We start from the raw sequence: 16300 nt of genomic DNA on the forward strand, positions 1-16300 counted from the left end.
CGATCCCGGGGGCCCCAACCTCCCTTGGGCTCAGTCCTCCGCCCAATCTCTGCCAGGCCCGGAGTTTTCCCGGACCCCTCACCCACACTCCGGGCCCACTCCCCGCTCCTGGGCCTGGGTCCCCCTTGGGCGAGTCCAGGGCCAGCCCTCCTTGCCTTCTGCCCGCCCCCGTCCCTCGATCCCGGGAGCCGGCCCTCTCCGCGGACCAAGCCACCCCGAGCAGGCGCCGCCGCCCGGGGGACGCCGACTCAGCTCCAGCGACCTACCTCGGCCGACAGTCGGGGGTCTCCGGGCAGCCACTCCGGGCCGGCGCCGTCCCCTGGCGGAGCCGCCGCGCTCCCCGCCGTCCGCGCAGCCTGGCCTCGCTCGGGGCCACTCCTCATAGCGCTGGAGCTTTACAAAACATTAATAATAAAGAAGGCAGGGGAGAAAAGAGAAAGCCTTCGCTCCCCAACTCCCAAATCAGTTTTTCAAGGGGGTGGAGCAGAGGGATTTGTTTCGAAGGTGACCCGAACTTCTGCAAGGGGCCCGCGGGGCGGCCGACCGGGCCGGGGCGCTGGGGCCCGCGCTTGGGGCCAGGCGCGGCGCGGGGCGCCCGGACGCGGGAGGGGGGGCGGGACGGCACTATTTGACGTGGAGCCGGCGGCGCATCCCGGCGCAGGGATACGGGCCGCGGGGTTCAAATGTCAGGAAGTTTCGAGAGGTGAGGCGGCCCGTATCCCTCCGCCGCCAGCCCCAGCTCTAAACCCGGCGGCTCCGCGGGCGCACCATGGCACTGGAGTAGCGCGGGGAGCGCGCCCGGAGCCCCGCGGCCCGCTGCGCCCCGCCCGGGACCCCGCTGCGCCGCGCACCGCCCCCCCGGCCTGCGGGGCCGCCCCTGCACCCCCACCCCCTCCCCCGCCCGCCGCCGCCGTTGCCGCCGCCTCCTCCCCGCGGCTCCGTCTGCTGCCACCGCCGCCGCCGCCGGGCTCCGGGACTGACAAGCAGGTGACAGAGGAGCCGGCGCGCGTGGCTGCCAGTGCCCAGGAGAGCGCGGCGCGGGCTGCAGCCGCCCCGGCCCGCCCGCACGACGCCGGGGCCCGGGGCCAGCGCCAGCGCGCCGCCGCTCCACGCTCGCCGGGGGCCGCCGCAGCCTCTGCCCCGCGGGGGTCGCGCCTCCCCGGCTCCAGGGCCGCGGCGGCGGAGAGCGGGCGGACGGGCCGGCAGGCGAGCAGCCGGGCCGGCGGGCTCCGCAGCGCGCCCCTCGTCCCATGGATATAGCAACAGGTCCCGAGTCGCTGGAGAGGTGCTTCCCTCGCGGGCAGACGGACTGCGCCAAGATGTTGGACGGCATCAAGATGGAGGAGCACGCCCTGCGCCCCGGACCCGCCACTCTGGGGGTGCTGCTGGGTGAGTGCGGGATCGGAACGCTCGAGTAGTCTAGGGCTTGGGACAGGGGCGTCGTCCGGCTGTGGACACGGGCGTCCGGGCCAACGGATAAAGGAAATGGGTTTGCCATGGGGATGGGGGCAGAGAGACAGGACTCCTGGAGTCATCACCAGAGGGCCGCAAGCACGCCTCCGGCGGGCGTCCTGAGGGGACAGGACAGCTCCAGTCGCCACCCACCATCCTTTCAGGCCTAGGTTCTAGAGCTGCCACTCCGGCTGCGTAGGTGGCGGGTGGCAGGGGTGATGGAAGACCTAGCAGTCACCTTGGCGAGCTTGGGAGAGGCGCCAGCTCACCTGGGGTGGGGGAGCTTCTAAGAGAAAAACGTCTCCCGGGTCACTCAAACCACAGATCTTGGGGAGATCGGGGACAGAAGACCAGGAACGCTGCCGTGGGGCGTGTCAGCCAGCGAGCGCCCCAGCCTCACCTCTCCTGTCTTGGTCCCAGCCGGCCACCCTGCGCCATGCTCGTTCTCATTTGTCGTAACACCGAGCGCGGATTCTCCGGAGACGGGGAGAGCGCAGCGCCGAGCCGAGGCTCGAGGCCCGCGGCCTCTACGGCGCCGGAGCCTGCGGACTGGGACCGACTAGCTGGGGCCGCCCGGCCCCTGGCGCGGCGGTCCGGGGGGCGCAAGCGGAGGGCGGTGATCCCGGGCATCCCGAGCCTTCGGGGCCGGGGACTGTGGGCCCGGTGCGACCGGGACGCCAGAACTGGGCCGGGCGGTACTGACTGCCGTGCTTTCGCCCTGTGCGCTGCAGGCTCCGACTGCCCGCATCCCGCCGTCTGCGAGGGCTGCCAGCGGCCCATCTCCGACCGCTTCCTGATGCGAGTCAACGAGTCGTCCTGGCACGAGGAGTGTTTGCAGTGCGCGGCGTGTCAGCAAGCCCTCACCACCAGCTGCTACTTCCGGGATCGAAAACTGTACTGCAAACAAGACTACCAACAGTAAGCGCTTCTCGTCCTCCTTCCCCGCCACCACCCGGCACTCGAGCCCAGCCAGCCCCCTGCCGGGCCCGGCCCGCGCCAGCTCTGCCGGCTCTGTGCGCGGCTGGGCCGGTCAGCTCTGAGGGCTCTGGGAGCTGCGCGTCTTGGGGCTGGGACCGAGCAGCCCAGCCCAGCCAGCACTGATAGGGTCCCGGGAACCTCCGGACGGCCCCCAGTTGCTATCCGTTGTCCCGGAATCCTGCTCTGGGCCGCTGAATTGGGGTGCAGGACAAGGCCCTGGGCCGGCTGAGGAATTTGGTGCCTGGGTCTTGGGATGGGGTCTGGCCCTACGGAGGTCAGAATTGGGAACACAAAATTGATTTCCAAAGGAAAACGGTGCTTTAGGGAGCCAGGCCTGGCGGACTGCTTCAAGGCCCTGGTGAGTGGGGGTTTGGGATTCCTGGAGCCGGGAGCCAGGAGCCGGGAGCCAGGAGCCAGGAGATGAAGTGCTGGACACTGAACGGCCTCAGCAGCAAGGGAGGACCCCTTTCTGCCAGGCTCCCTGCTGCACTGTTAGTCCCTGATGGAAAGAAAAGAATGTCCATATTCCCCAAACCGTTCCATGCGGGAATTTTGCACTTGCAGTTTTTCTGGGTTGGGGAAGCATTCCAGGAAGAGGACGTCAAAAGGGGGCAAGCTACAATCTGGGGTTCCCAGTGGGAGTGAGGAGCTGACAGAGTTAGCCCTCCCCAGAAGGTCTCCTTTCTAGCAGTGTGTACTGAGGAGGGGAACGGCCCGCTCTGCCCTGTTATAACCCAAACCTCAGCGCTGAGACCAGAGACTTGGGTTGAGCCCTTCTTGCTAACTTTAGTTTTTAGCTGAGACTGGATTTGTATAGCCGGGGCTGGGGACAGATAACAGTACATGCAGGCTTTTTCATTTGACCTGCTGGGTTTTGTGCCTGGCAGTGCAATTGGGAGGGAGGCAGTAAGGAGCCACAACTGAAAGAGGGGTGTGGGGATCCCCAAAGCCCCATTGCAGAGACAAGTGGGTGCCTGTGAAAACTTTTTAGTGATGCCAGAAAACCGTCCTGGATGAGCCTGCAGAGTGGGGAAGCTGCTTCGGTTGTTTAGTGCTCAGAGAGGGCTATGTATGCCCAAGCATCCAGGGAAAGAAAAGCTGGGCTGCTGGCACCTCATGGTGAGTGCACCCTACCTGCTGTGCCCAGGGATTGTCCCCAAATCCAGGCCCTAGTGGAAAGCAGCACAGCCGAACTGTTTAACTGAGGCCTGGAAATAGTGCAGGCCAGAGCCCTAGCGAGGACATCAGGTTTTACCCCAAAAGGCCCTGGCTGTGCCCGGTGATCTAGGGGCTGAGCTGGAGCTGCTTTTTGCACTTAGCTCTTTCTTCCGGCTGAGGGATCTTTGGGTAGGGATTGGAGTCCATGCAGAGGGTCAGCTGTTTTGCTGGTCCCAGAGTGCAGATGAGGCCTTCTTCTCAATAGGAAGCACCCCAGATTTAGGCACACGGCCATCGGTCGGCTTTGTGCTGTGCTCTGGACTAATTTGATTCTAGTTCTGGGAGATGGAGATGCCTCCAGTCAGTTCAGCCACAGCCCAAGCATATAGCAGCACAAATAGAATGGGAAAATTAGATTGGGGTAGATATGGTTGTGGGCTCTGGGCTGGCCTCTGTAGAGTGCACCAGCCCTGCACCCCTGGTCTCCGCTGGCCTGACCTCCGAGCTCTGGCAGTGCCACTTACCACCCAGCTCAGCCACCAGCCTTGGCGACACACGTGGGGGAAGGGGGCTGGGGAAACTAGAAAGGGACCTCCGAATCATTTGCACGGTTTGAAAAAAAAAAATAACAAAAACTACTTTTAATATATTGAAAAGATTCTTACCAATCACTTGTACATATTCTGCCTCCCCCACCCCCCATAATAATTTATGGAGCTTCTCTTTAAAAAGAAGAAAGGGTGCCCCCAGTTCTTCAGGCACAGAATGGTAAAGTCATGAAATTTCAGCTGGATGTTGCCTTAGCCCTCATCCTACAAAACAAACGTTAAACATTTGTGACTGCTTTGTCCAAAGTATATTTGTTTTTAAAAGAAAAGGAAAAAGTCACCTAAGAGTCGGCTTCTTCAGTGCAGTCTCGTGTGTTGGGAATGATTTTTGGCACAGGGCGAATCTCAGGTCCCCAGACCTCACTCAGTCTGGGTTCTGTGGGGCTGAAGCCTGGGGTGGGGAGTGCATTATTCTAGCTATGCAGTTCACTTCTCCTCCCTCATCCCGTTTTTCCCAATAATCCCAATTAGGTATCTTCGTTAGGCCAGCAGGATGTGCTAGGGGTGAGGCGTGGGGTGGGTGTTATCAAGACAGTCCTGGGGACAAATACCCAGGGAGTCGTTTTGCAGGGAGATGGAGAACCGCTCCAGGCAGGCAGCGGCTCCCTGAAAAGGGATATTCTTAGCACAATAATTTTTTTTATTCACATTTCTTTTTTTCTTTGAGATTCGCAGATGCATATTTATTTCATCTGTGCGTAAATGCTTTTCAGACGAGAATCCAGGCAAGCGGGCACAGAAACGTGCCTTCTTGATTTTGTCGAGTCTGTGCACCAGCGGCATTGGGAAATTAACAATCCCCGCACCAAACACAACTTGAAGAATGTGTCCTCACCCCTGATTGAGTTGCAGGGCTCCATCCTTAAAAAGAAGTTGCCGTTTTTCGTACGTGTTTCTTCCTCCTTTCGATTTGTTCCCCGAGATCCGGGACACCCAGAAATGCCAAGTTCTTTTACGCACTACGGGGGTGATTAATTGACACTGCGGCACATTGAGCCAAATTTGATAAAATCCTCTTGTACATCCTTGGTGGGCAGAGCACAGCAGAGGTCAGCCGCGGAGTTTGGGCATTTTCATTCTTAACTCCAAAAGTCTCTGTTTTCCCCATGTGTGATTTTTGGGGTCTCATTATTAAAAAAAAAAAAAAAAAAAAAGCCTTTTCAGACAGAAAACCGGTTAAGAAACGGAGAGGAAACGCAGCGTCCTGCAAATCAGGAACGCCTCTCCCCGTCCTTCACCAGAGAACAAATGAAAAATAAGGCATGTTCCCCCCACCCCACCCTGTTTTTTTCTTGGCGGCTTGGCCAAATAGAATTATGTAACTCTCTTTTCTTGCCGTCTGTCGCTCGTCTGGAAAGGGTTTTTATCCTGAAGAGGTGGCGAATTCCTGGAGGAGGCTCCGGAAGGGGGGAGGGTCGGTGGGAGAGTCCAAAAATCTGTCACAAAATGGAGTCTAATCGCTTGTAAGACAGCTCCCAGGTCTAACGACCCCAAGACCCGCTGGGGCGCGAGCGGCGCCTTTGTGCGCGGCGAGACGCGGAGCTCCAGCCCGGGCTGCGCTCCTACCTCGGCGGCGAGGCCACGGCCCACTTCGGCCCGCAAGGCCTGCCCGGGCAGCGGAGCCTCTCGGCTGCACAGACTTCCAGGGCTCCGTCGGGCCCGACGGGGGCCCTTTGGGTTCACCTATCCAGGTAGGATATGCCCTCCTTGGCAGAAGGGGAGCATCGAGGCTTTGATTGAGTTCCACAAAAAGCCCTGGGGTGAGTTTTTTAAAAATTTCCCCCAGCTGGCTGCAGCTCCCTTGGCCCAACGGCTCTGCCCTACACATTCCTTTCTTTGGAAGTGTTTACCCTGGGAAAGACCTTCCTGGGAGGCTCACCTCTCCCCCCACCCTCGCCATCCAGCTCGCAAGTTCGGGTGTGGCCCAGGGGGAGAGCAGTCAGGCTCGGCCTTCTCTGGCTGCTGCTTCTCCCAGCCTGGAAAGCCTCCCGTAGGCCCTCCTGCAGGGTGCCACTCTCCAGCAGCACTCCTTCCCCAGTGTGTACCCCAGCGAGTGAGCCCCCCATCTCACCCCAGCAGACTCACTCCGGACTACAGAGGGTCTGTCCTGGAAACTAGCTGCCTGAGAGGAGAAGCCAGGACTTTGCCTTACAGAAAGACTTTCATGGTGCTGTCTCTGGGGACTGAGACCCAAAGGGATCACCCTGGCAGCCCAAGTCTGGGGATCCTCTGGCCCGTTGGAGGGGATCTCACCATTTAACCCAGCACCTTGGCTGTGTGCAAGCGGGTAAGCACAGGCCTTCCTGAGGCTGCAGTCCACTGCTGCTGAACGGAGGCATTATTCACAGTGACTCCTGGCTCACCCTGGACTCCCCGGGCACTGGGCTGGTGTGGCCTTATTTGTTTGCCCTATTTTTCTTGAGTGGGGGAAGCAGGCTGAGAGGATCTCCTCTGTGTCTATGATTGGTGACTGTCAACTCTCTCCTGCCCTGTCCATTGGAGCCAGGCTTAGAGACCACATGGCCCTGGCACCTAACTGATCCTCCTCTGTGAAATGGGGACTTACTCTGCTGGGGGCAGGTATTCGTATAAGGACTTGAGATAAGGTGCCCCAAAGGACCTGGCATCTTGCCTGGCTTGTTATTAATACTCTGATGTTATTGCTGTTATTCTTCTCACCGTCAGCATGGCAGGGAATACCTCGTCTCCAAGGACACATACTAGACTGCCAACAGGTTCTATGCCCAGGTTCCATGGCACGCAGGGTTTGCCTTGAGCCTGTCCATGCAGGGAGGATGAGGAGCACCCAGGGGAAGCCATTGCTTTTGCCTTTATAGGACATTGTGAAAGTCTTGCCTTCCTCATCCTTGAAAAGAGCTTTAGACTCGAGTCAGACCTGAGTTCATCTCCCAGCCCCAAGACTTGGCAGCTGTGTGACCTTCACTAAGTGACTGCCCATCTCTGAGCTGGGCTTCATCAACAAACTGGGGGTGATGATGTGACTTTGCAGGGTGGTTGTGAGGATTACACAGGCACCCGGTGGAACTTTAATACAGATTGCATTCTCCAAGGGATCTGTTATCCTCTCCTGTACCTCAAGAGAGGTGGAAAACCTGTGGGTGAGCACAGATGCGAACTGCATTAACAGAAAGGGCCACAACAGTCCTGGTGTGCTAGGCTCTTTCTCCTTAGGGGCAGACAGAGGTTGGTCCAGAGCAACAGTATTTCTACCAAGAAACAATTGGCATCTCCAGAGCCCGCATATAGCTTGGAAAAGCTTAATAATTCAAATTTGAAGAACTGTTTGTACTCATTGTTTTGTGATTGAAACGACAAAAAAATAAAGCTCAGCCAATGGAGAAGGAGGTAGGTGGGGGAGAGATCCAGGGATCTGTCTCTTTCTCAGAAGGAAGACGAGGTTTGAAAGGTAGAGAAACACCATTCCAGGAACTGAGAAAGCCCCTCCAGCCCGGGCTTTGTGGCCTTGTGAGGTTTCCACCCATGGGTGGCTGGCGATGCTTCTCCCAGGAGCCTCCTCTGTCCTGCAGCTCTGGAGTTTCTAAAAAATAAAGAAAAGGAAGGAAAAAAAAAAAAACAGTCCCACTTTGGCATCAGTTAGGCTGAAGGATGGAGGATACTCTCACCGACATGAGTTACAACTTCCAATTTGTTAGACACCACAGTCAAGCCTCAGCCGGGGAGGGAGGAAGGGAGGGATAGTCCACTCATCCAAGGAGCTGCGTGTGAGCTGTCAGTCAGTTGGGGGTGCCCGAGGACCCAGGGCTCTTGGCTCTCTGGCTGCCCCAGCCGGAAGTTCCTCCGGCCCTCTCCAACCCAGATTCTGTGCCGATGGCAGCAAAGAGCAAAACCAAAATTATATATATTTACTGCCACTGCAGTCAGAAGTGGGGAGTCGGTGGTAGTAAGAGAGGGCTAAGGCCGAAAACCATATTTGAAAAAGTTGATTCACGAAGGTAGAGGAAGCAAAGTGGCAGACGTTTGCCATTTCATCGACCGGCTGGTGTTCTCCATTCATGTCATAAATGTCTCCTGTCATTTGATGCCAAAAGCAACATGATTTGGTTCCCCGGTGGCCTATAGGGTTTTTCTCTTCTTCTCTCTTTTTTTTTTTTTTTTGGCAGTAAATGTTTATTTGTTAATAATATACTTTAAACAGCCTAGCCTTGACCTCAAGTCTCCTGAAGCATCCATCTTCTCTCAGAAAAACGTTTCCAAGCTTGTGTAATTTTGGGGGGAAGGTGTAACTGACGGGGCAGTGAAGGGCCTGTGTTTGCTTTAACTACCGCTGCGGTGAGGAGTGGTGGGGTATAAGGGGCCACTGTGCTCCGAATGGCAACTTTCTTGGATTTCAGGCTGGCTGACAGCACTTCCTCTCTGCCCTTTACCTTTGCTTCGCCTGATCAGTACAAATAAATTTCCGCATGGGCCCTTCCTTTGTTATTCTCTGGTTAATAGTGTATCCATTTCTACTCAGCATCTTGACTGGCAGCTGCTGGACCTGCCCTGCTGACCTTGGGGCCCTGAAGTGGGGGTGCGGGGCTGGGGATCTGGGGATGTGTGGGTACATTTGTGGGGAGGCTTTGTCTCCATTGAGAGTCTGGCTCAGACCAGCCCTGGATGAATGTCCTGGCTGATGGCAGAACACCTAGCTGGCCTTGGCACTTGGTAAACTGGGGGTAAGTGTTGCTAAAGGAAAAACCCAGTTCCTGGAGCCTGGTTCCAGAAGAAACAAAGATGTTTGCTTCCTGGCCAGGCTGGTGCTGTGAGAGAGGCTTCCCCAGGATCTGTGGGGAGGTGGCTAGCTGGGGAAGATTCTGACGGCTACCCAGAGCAACAGCAATGCCCATTGGGGCTGGCAGGAATGAGGAGGCCACCGAGCTGCCGGGTAGCTGAAGATGAGCTGAGCACGCTGGGACACAGGGCTGCCAGGGGTCCCTCCCCCAAGTGCCTCCCCGGGAGCTTCATCAGCAGTGACGGGAGGGCAGGAGTGGTGCTGGGTTGGGACAAGTTGGGTGTGACTGCTGTTCCCGCTTCTCCCACCGCCTGCTTTCTGAGGGGACTCTGTGACTCGTCATATGACTCCTGGATTGCTGTAGTTACTGGGCTGTCGGGTATGGGCACCAGACGAGGACCGAGCTGCCGTCAGGGATCCAGAGGATCAAGGTGCTCTGGGGTGACCTCCTCCAAATGGAGGGGTCCTGGGTGGGGCACATTTTCTCAAAGAGCAAGCTTGTTGGCAGTTACAGAATGGGGATCCAGAATGTCTCCATCTCCCAGTGACAAGGGCCAAGGGCCTTTAGGGAAGGACTGACAACTCTTCCTGAGCTTCAGTTCCCTTCACTGTGAAGTGGAGTGGTCATTCTAATCTCACAGGGTTGCTCTGAGAATAAAGTGGAACAAACTCAAGATGCCAGCCAGTGTTGGGCATGCAGTCAATGTATGTTTTCTTTCTTCCTGCCGGGAAATGAGCCGAAGGCAGCCCCATCTGGCAGGAATGCATTGTCTGTCCTGCGTGGGAGGCCCAGAAAGTGCAGCCTCCTGAACAGGCCTCCCAGAGGGGCCTTGCCCACCCTTCTGCTTCTCACCCAGGTCAGGGGCCTGTGTTTTTATTTTTTCCCTTGAAAAGGGAATGGGGCTGGTCTGGATGCCAGACGCTGCTCCTCGGAGCCAAGGGCAGCCTGTGAATGGGCCCTCATGACTACTGAGACAGGGAGGTCCCATTTTTCCCAAGAGACTCCTGAGCATGGTCAGTGTAGATGTGAACCTGCAGGAGCAGAGCCTTACTGGACAGAGAGGCAGGTCATAGTAATGCATCTAAAAGGGCAAGGCATTGGTATTTGTTGAGTGCCTATGAAGTTCACTGTACCTACTACTCCAGCTCTGTGTATAGGGAGGGCAACTGAGGCTGAGCAGCTTGAACGACTTCCCCCAGGCCCAGAGTTACTCTGTAGCAGATTTTTCCCTGCCCAGAGTTACCTTGTAGCAGACTTCCCCCCAGGCGGGTCCAACTCCCAAAGCTGGATGGGATCCCTAAGTCCTCCTGTAAGACCTCCGGAAAGCACCGGCTCTACAAAGTTGCCAGTCTCCTCCTGAGCGCCCAGCCTGGGAGGGGTGGGGAGGGGGAGCTGCTACCCGAGGGCGGGCAGGCAGGGTGTCACTGACCTCTCTCACGAAGATTGCCCCCTGTAGGGCCAGCCCTGGCCAGAGGAAGAAAAAGGTTAGAATAACTGCCTTCCCCTGGGCGGGAGAGCTTCCTTCGCCGTCAGGACACGCGGGTGGGGTGGCTTTCAGCGACCTCCACCGGTGCGCTTCCCCAGGCCCACCTCTCGGCGGTTCCTGCACCACGTTCTTCTTTCCTGGGAGTGGGATGACACCATACACAGGATCCTGGGCTCCGCAGCCGAGTCGCGGGCGCCAGCGGCGGTTGATGAATTTCGGTGTCACCAGGGGTTTAGCCCGGATTTGGGAACCGCGCGCTCTAATACGCGCACACGGTCCTGCCCTTTCTAAAGCGCAGCCCTTTCACCCGGCCGCTGATTTATGGAGGAATCCGATCCTGGGACGGGCTGGGCTGGAGCCGGGAGTCCGGGGCCCTGCGGCTGCCTTCGGGTTCCTCAGTGTTTCGGGGACCCTTGGTGGCTCGGGGGCTCTTCTGGGCTGGACTTGGGGTGTCCTGCCGGGTGGGGCCTTCCAGGGCCCAGAAGGAACTAGCAATTCTCCTTGGAACCCGGAGAGTTGGCATTTCATTCCTGGTTGAGCACAGCCCTCGCCCCTCCCCAAGCCCTCCCGCCGACCCCCTCCGCCTGGCCGAAAGCAGCAAGTTCAGGAGGTTTGTTTATTGAGAGAACAGAAAATTAGGGGTTTGGGCGGGGGGAAGAATCTAAGACCCTTTTCCCGCCTGAGAAATGTGCAAAGTCCCTCAGCTCCCAGAGGCAACCAGACAGCCCAAAAGCCGAGTTCCCGTCGCCGACGCTAGGGTCGACCCTAACCCCCTCCCTCCTGCGCCCCGGCCCGAGGGCGGCGAGCAACGGGTTTTTTTTTTTTTTTTTTTTAGATTTGGTTTGCAGGGGGGAAATGTGGTTGTATCAATCCACAAATATTTACTCTTAACAGACTTGTATCTGTGGAGATTTCGAACAAAGACAGTTTAGGGGGATTACAAAAACCCTAAACCCCGTTTTTCTCCCGGACTTGGTGCTTTAAATGCCAATTACAGGCGAGCCATATCCAACAGCAACGGGGAAAGGCGAGCAGGGTCCGGGGAGGGAGTCGGGGGCGAGTCCGGCCATTAAATGTAACTTTTCATTATGAAAAGGATTTCGCCGGTTTTATCTTCTAATAAGATTATGTCACGAACACAAGTACCTAGGATGGTGCTGAGTGACAGGGCTCTGTCGTTTAATCAGAGGCTGTGCCGCTCAAACCGCGGGGCCCTTTGTCCCACGGAGTGAACGACGGAAACTTGCCGTCCTAATCCCCTTATTCATGTCAAGCACAGAAAAGAAGCGGAGCACCTTACAACCGTGTCCCCTCCACCCCTTCCGAGGGCAGCGGGAGGAGGGGGCTCCGGCTCGGTAGCCCCCTGGCGCTTTTTCGTTTCCGAGCACGCTTGGGCCTCTGGAGCCAGCGCTTTGCCGCAGGGGCAGGGGAAGGGGTTGTTTTGCTGGTGCCTTAATTGGCAGCGTCTGGAAAATGGGGACAACGACCCCACGACTGGAGGATGAATGGGGGGAGGCTTAGGGGGTTGTTTTTGCCTCCTCTGATGGAGAGCACGGGTCCTGCCCTGTCCCCTATTCCCAGGAAAGGTGGCCCTCGGGGTACACACCCACCACCCCCATTAAAGCGGGATTAACCAGAAGAGAGAGGCCGAATGGAGATGCCAGGCTGGGGCCCTCGGTGGGGCAGATTTCGTTGGATCCCTGGGACTAATGTGACAGTGCTCGCACTCCTGCAGGTCTTCAGGGTTGGCCATTCCTGGCTGCACGCTCAGCCCCTTTCTTCCGAGGGTGAATTCCTTTGTTCGACCCCCGAGGAAACCCGCTTCTCCGCCAGGCCCGTGGCGCCTTTCTCGCCACCTCCGCTGCAGCCGCCGCCACCCCCGTTCCACCGTTTGCAGGGCTTTCCCGCTGCGCCCTGGCCGCAGAGACCCAGTCATGTCCGCTGACTGGCCCTTCGACGCCGCCGCGGTGCCTGAGCCCTGCTGCCTGCTCCAACACGCAGAACTCCTGCCGGCGCCGCGGGCGCAGAGGCTCGGGCTTTAGCCGCAGTGCTTGCCTCTGGCCTCAGCGGGGAGCCGCGGGCGTCGGAGAAGCGGCCGCGCTGTTCCGGGTCGCTGCACTGGCTGAAAAACCAAAAGCAAAACCAACACCCAGTAAATGAAGCCTGCGCGCCTCCGGGGGCTCTGTTTTGCGCCCCTCATGGACACAGGGGTGGGAGGGCTCCCGGGGTTTCACCGCAAAGGCTCCAGTCAGCGGAACCGGAGGGGGGACTTCGGAGGAATTTCTCTGTGATGTCCCCGCTCCTTGGCCTCCTATTAGAGCTCGTAGAGGCTCCGCTCTGGAGTCCCCCGTGCGCCGGTGCTCCCTGGCAGTGCTCGGGGACGCCTGAGTGCACCCAGCCTCCTCCTGCTCGCGGAGCTCAGGGAGGATCAGGCTGAGAGCAGGGTGTCACCTCGTAAAAGCGATAGGCAAGGGCTGTTTTATGGGGAGGTAGAAGGAGCAGGAAGTGATGCTTCCATCTCTGGGAGCAAAGGAACGGGGAGCTCCGATGGAGAAACCCCTTTCTGGGTAGGACGAGTACAGGGATAGGACAGGGCCGGTGACCATGGGATTCGCTGCCATTAAGTGTGGGACTGACAGGCAGGAGTGGGGAAGGGGACCGATGGAGCCAGAAGCCCCGAGCTCACCTCCCGCCCGTCCTCTCCCGGAGCCCCCTCTGCAATCCTGGCTCAGTCGACAACCGGCCCTTCCTTCCAGGTCAGGGGTGGGGGAGAGACTTTCTCTCTCGAAACACTTGATACCAACTTTGCTTTTTTGGCAAGAAAAATAAGCCTTGTTTGGAAAGGGGTGGGTGGGGGGCTTCGAGCGAGCGAGGGAAAGAGCAAGGAGGCAGCGGCGGAGCAAACTCTGCGGATTAGGTTTCAGCGCCTCCGCCCCACCCCCAGCCCCGCGGCGGTGATTTGTGTGCGGGGGTCTGTGACCCTGCGAGCATCAAACGGCCCGCGGGAACCGGCCGAGTTCAGAGGGACAGTGGACCGAAAGGCGGCCTAAGACAACGCAGATGGTTCCTATCAGCCCGGTGGGGCCCACGCCCTGGGCTCGCAGAGTCCACCCGTCGGCCCGGGCTCCTCCGCGGGGAAGAGGCCTTGGTCTTGGGGGAGGCTCCTGCCTGAGCATTGATAAGGGTCTGGATGCAGCAGTCCACGCCCAGTCGGCCCCAATGGAAAGGAGGCCTTGGAGGCTGGTGTCAGATGGTTCCTCCACCAGGCTGTCCTGACCTCACTGGGCTCCGGAGGAGCCTGATGTACCTGGTCTCCTGAGTGGCCTCTGAGCCGGGACCAGCAGGAAGAGAGACCCTGCAGCCTCGGCCCAGTAGCCCAGTTACCCTGTCCCTGCCATGCAGGCGGCTCAGGCTCATCCACGACATAGTGCCCCTCCCCCAGGGACCCTTCTTCCCTTTTTTACTCAGAGAGGTACCCTGCCCTGCCCTCAGCCTGCCTGCCTCTGACTTAATTCATTCATTCATTCTGTGCCCACGAGGCACTCCAGAGCGGAGCCTCCACAAGCTCTGATAGGAGACCAAGGAGCGGGGACATCACAGACAAATTCCTCTGAAGTCCCCCCTCCGATTCTGCTGACTGGAGACTTTGGGGTGAAATCCCGGGAGGCCCCCACCCCTGTGTCCATGAGGAGTGCAAAAAGGGGCCCTGTTTCTTCCTGCCAGCTGGAGACCTTCTGCTTGGCTCAAGCTAACTTTGAGGGACTCTTCTATTTTCTCCCTGCTGTCCCTAAGGGAAAGCGGAGAAGGAGGCTCGCTCATACCTTGGCTCAGAGCCTTGCCTTGGAGCTGGGAGCCCTGCTTGGTCAGGGTAGGAGGGGCTCTTCCCCCATCAGCCCTGCCTCTGAGCCTGCTCCCCAACTTTCCCCAGAGCCGGAGTAGCGTGGTCAACCTCAGCAGGCCCATGCCGCCCTGCCCTCATTTCCAGGGCCTGGTCTTCTGCGTGGCCTCTAGCGACCACAGTTGAGCACAGCAGAGCTGCACTCACAGGGACCTGGGGCTGCTTTAGGATGTCCCAGCTGAAAGGCTCTTCAGGATCCCAGTAGAAATGGGAAAACCACGGTCCAGGTGCAGCTAGGACTTGTCCTGTTGTAGCAGAGCAGAGGCAGAAATCCCAGTCTACACACTACCAGGCTTGGGGTCTACGTGGCAGTTCCACAGTCCTTTCAAGAACCCTCTCGCAGACTCTGGCTTTAACACTGGCCTACTCTGTCTTCCCTGGGCCCAGATCTCAGGGACAGGAAGGTTCTTCGATCCCAGCTCTTTAAGGGGGACGACAGGTGGACCTGGACAATGAAATGATTTTGATAGTTTTCTGGATAGGATGGGGCCACACGACTTAGGAATTCTATCTACCAAACTGAGACCTTGAGGGACAAAAGCCAGGTGAGCACAGTGCCACATCTCACCATCTTTCTTGTCTCTGACTCCCAGACACCCTGGGCTTAGCCCTTCCTCTCTACAGTGGGTCATGGGGAGGCCAGAGGCCTGGCTGGGGCCTCAGAGGGCCAGTGGGGTGCTGGAACCTCTTGAGACTCCATCTCCCAGGGTCCCTGCCTCAGGGGAGCAGTCGGCTGGGTCATCTGCGCACGGAAGACACATCTGTCCTCCACATGTTGCAGGCCGAACAGAGGACATGTGGTTTGGGTCGTGTTATCTTAATCATATTTATTAGCCAATCCTGTGGCAAAAAAAAAAAATTGATATTGTTATAATTCGGAAAAGGTCCCCAAATCTACAAGGCAACAGATCAGGAGAGGCCGCCAGCAACAGCCAGGTCTCAGCTGGGTGCGGGACGTGGCTTTGGAAGTTCTTTGGGTTGTTGTAGTGCAATGGAATCTCTATGCTGTGAAACAGCACTTACTGCTTTCATTTTCCCAAACAGAGATCTGAAGTGAAATTAATTACCCCGCCTTGACTGATAGTAGTTCTGTTGGAGTATGGTTCTAATCCTTATTAACATTCTCTAAAGTCAGGCATGAAATATGACTTTTACACCACACTCTTTGGCATATGTTTTTCTTTTCCAGAATATTTTTCAGGCTATCTCTAAGACTCACTGCTGTTCATTATTTTTGCCATAGGTCTAAAGTTGCCAGCCCCAAAGCCAGTCCCGCACACAGCACAGCCAAGTGGGGAGGGGGGTTTGGGAGGAATGACACATCTCTGCTTGCGACGCAAATTGCTTCTGATTATGAGCTCTGACTACTTTTCTCCATCGTGTTTTTATTAAAAACCCCAGCATATTTACACTTGATGGTGTCTTCAATTAGGTTAAAAAAAAAAAGCGGGGGGTTCCCCTTTCTATACCAGTATGTATAGAAAATCGTTGTTATGACCACAGAATCACCATCCAAACCTGGTTCTAGTAAAGCTAGCACTGCTTTGACAAGCCCAGCAGGCTGGGTGCTTTTTTTCTAAGCATTCCAGCTGCTAGGGAAACAGACCAGAGAGGAAGCCCACAGAAGCCTCCATTCTGCAGGGTACTTGGGGCACCTCTCAGGAGCTAACACTTCCCAAGTTTGTGAGTGGCAGAAGGAAGCCCAGCTACACAGGGCTTTCTGAGTAGTGGGGCAGACCTGGAGCAGGCATGGCAATAGCAGCAATGATAACCCCAGCTGATGCTTGCTTAGCACTTGTAGTCCATCAGGCACTGCTCTCAGCACTTTCGTTCTTTAACGACTCTACGACATAAGTGCTGTTATTATTTTCGTTTTCAGGTAAGACAACCGAGGCACAGAGGAGTTAAGTAACTTGCCCGAGGTCACACAGCTAGTAAATGGAACCCAGGCCTTGTGTCATGAGAA

The 16300-nt window shown here is 57.4% G+C and overlaps 1 protein-coding gene across 1 annotated transcript in view; it reads left to right on the forward strand.

The window, feature by feature from the left end:
• Positions 1–1211: 1211 nt before the first annotated feature.
• Positions 1212–16300, forward strand: part of LMX1B (LIM homeobox transcription factor 1 beta) — an 81791-nt gene continuing 66702 nt past the window's right edge. Inside the window, exons 1-2 of the mRNA XM_032257271.1 lie at positions 1212–1389; positions 2184–2370. Coding sequence (XP_032113162.1) covers positions 1251–1389; positions 2184–2370 — 326 coding nt within the window. The 5' untranslated portion in view covers positions 1212–1250. The remainder of the gene's footprint in view (positions 1390–2183; positions 2371–16300) is intronic.

Source organism: Sapajus apella, unplaced genomic scaffold (assembly GCF_009761245.1).
Source record: "Sapajus apella isolate SASKATOON/1434 unplaced genomic scaffold, GSC_monkey_1.0 scaffold97, whole genome shotgun sequence".
In the NCBI taxonomy this organism is placed as follows: domain Eukaryota; kingdom Metazoa; phylum Chordata; class Mammalia; order Primates; family Cebidae; genus Sapajus; species Sapajus apella.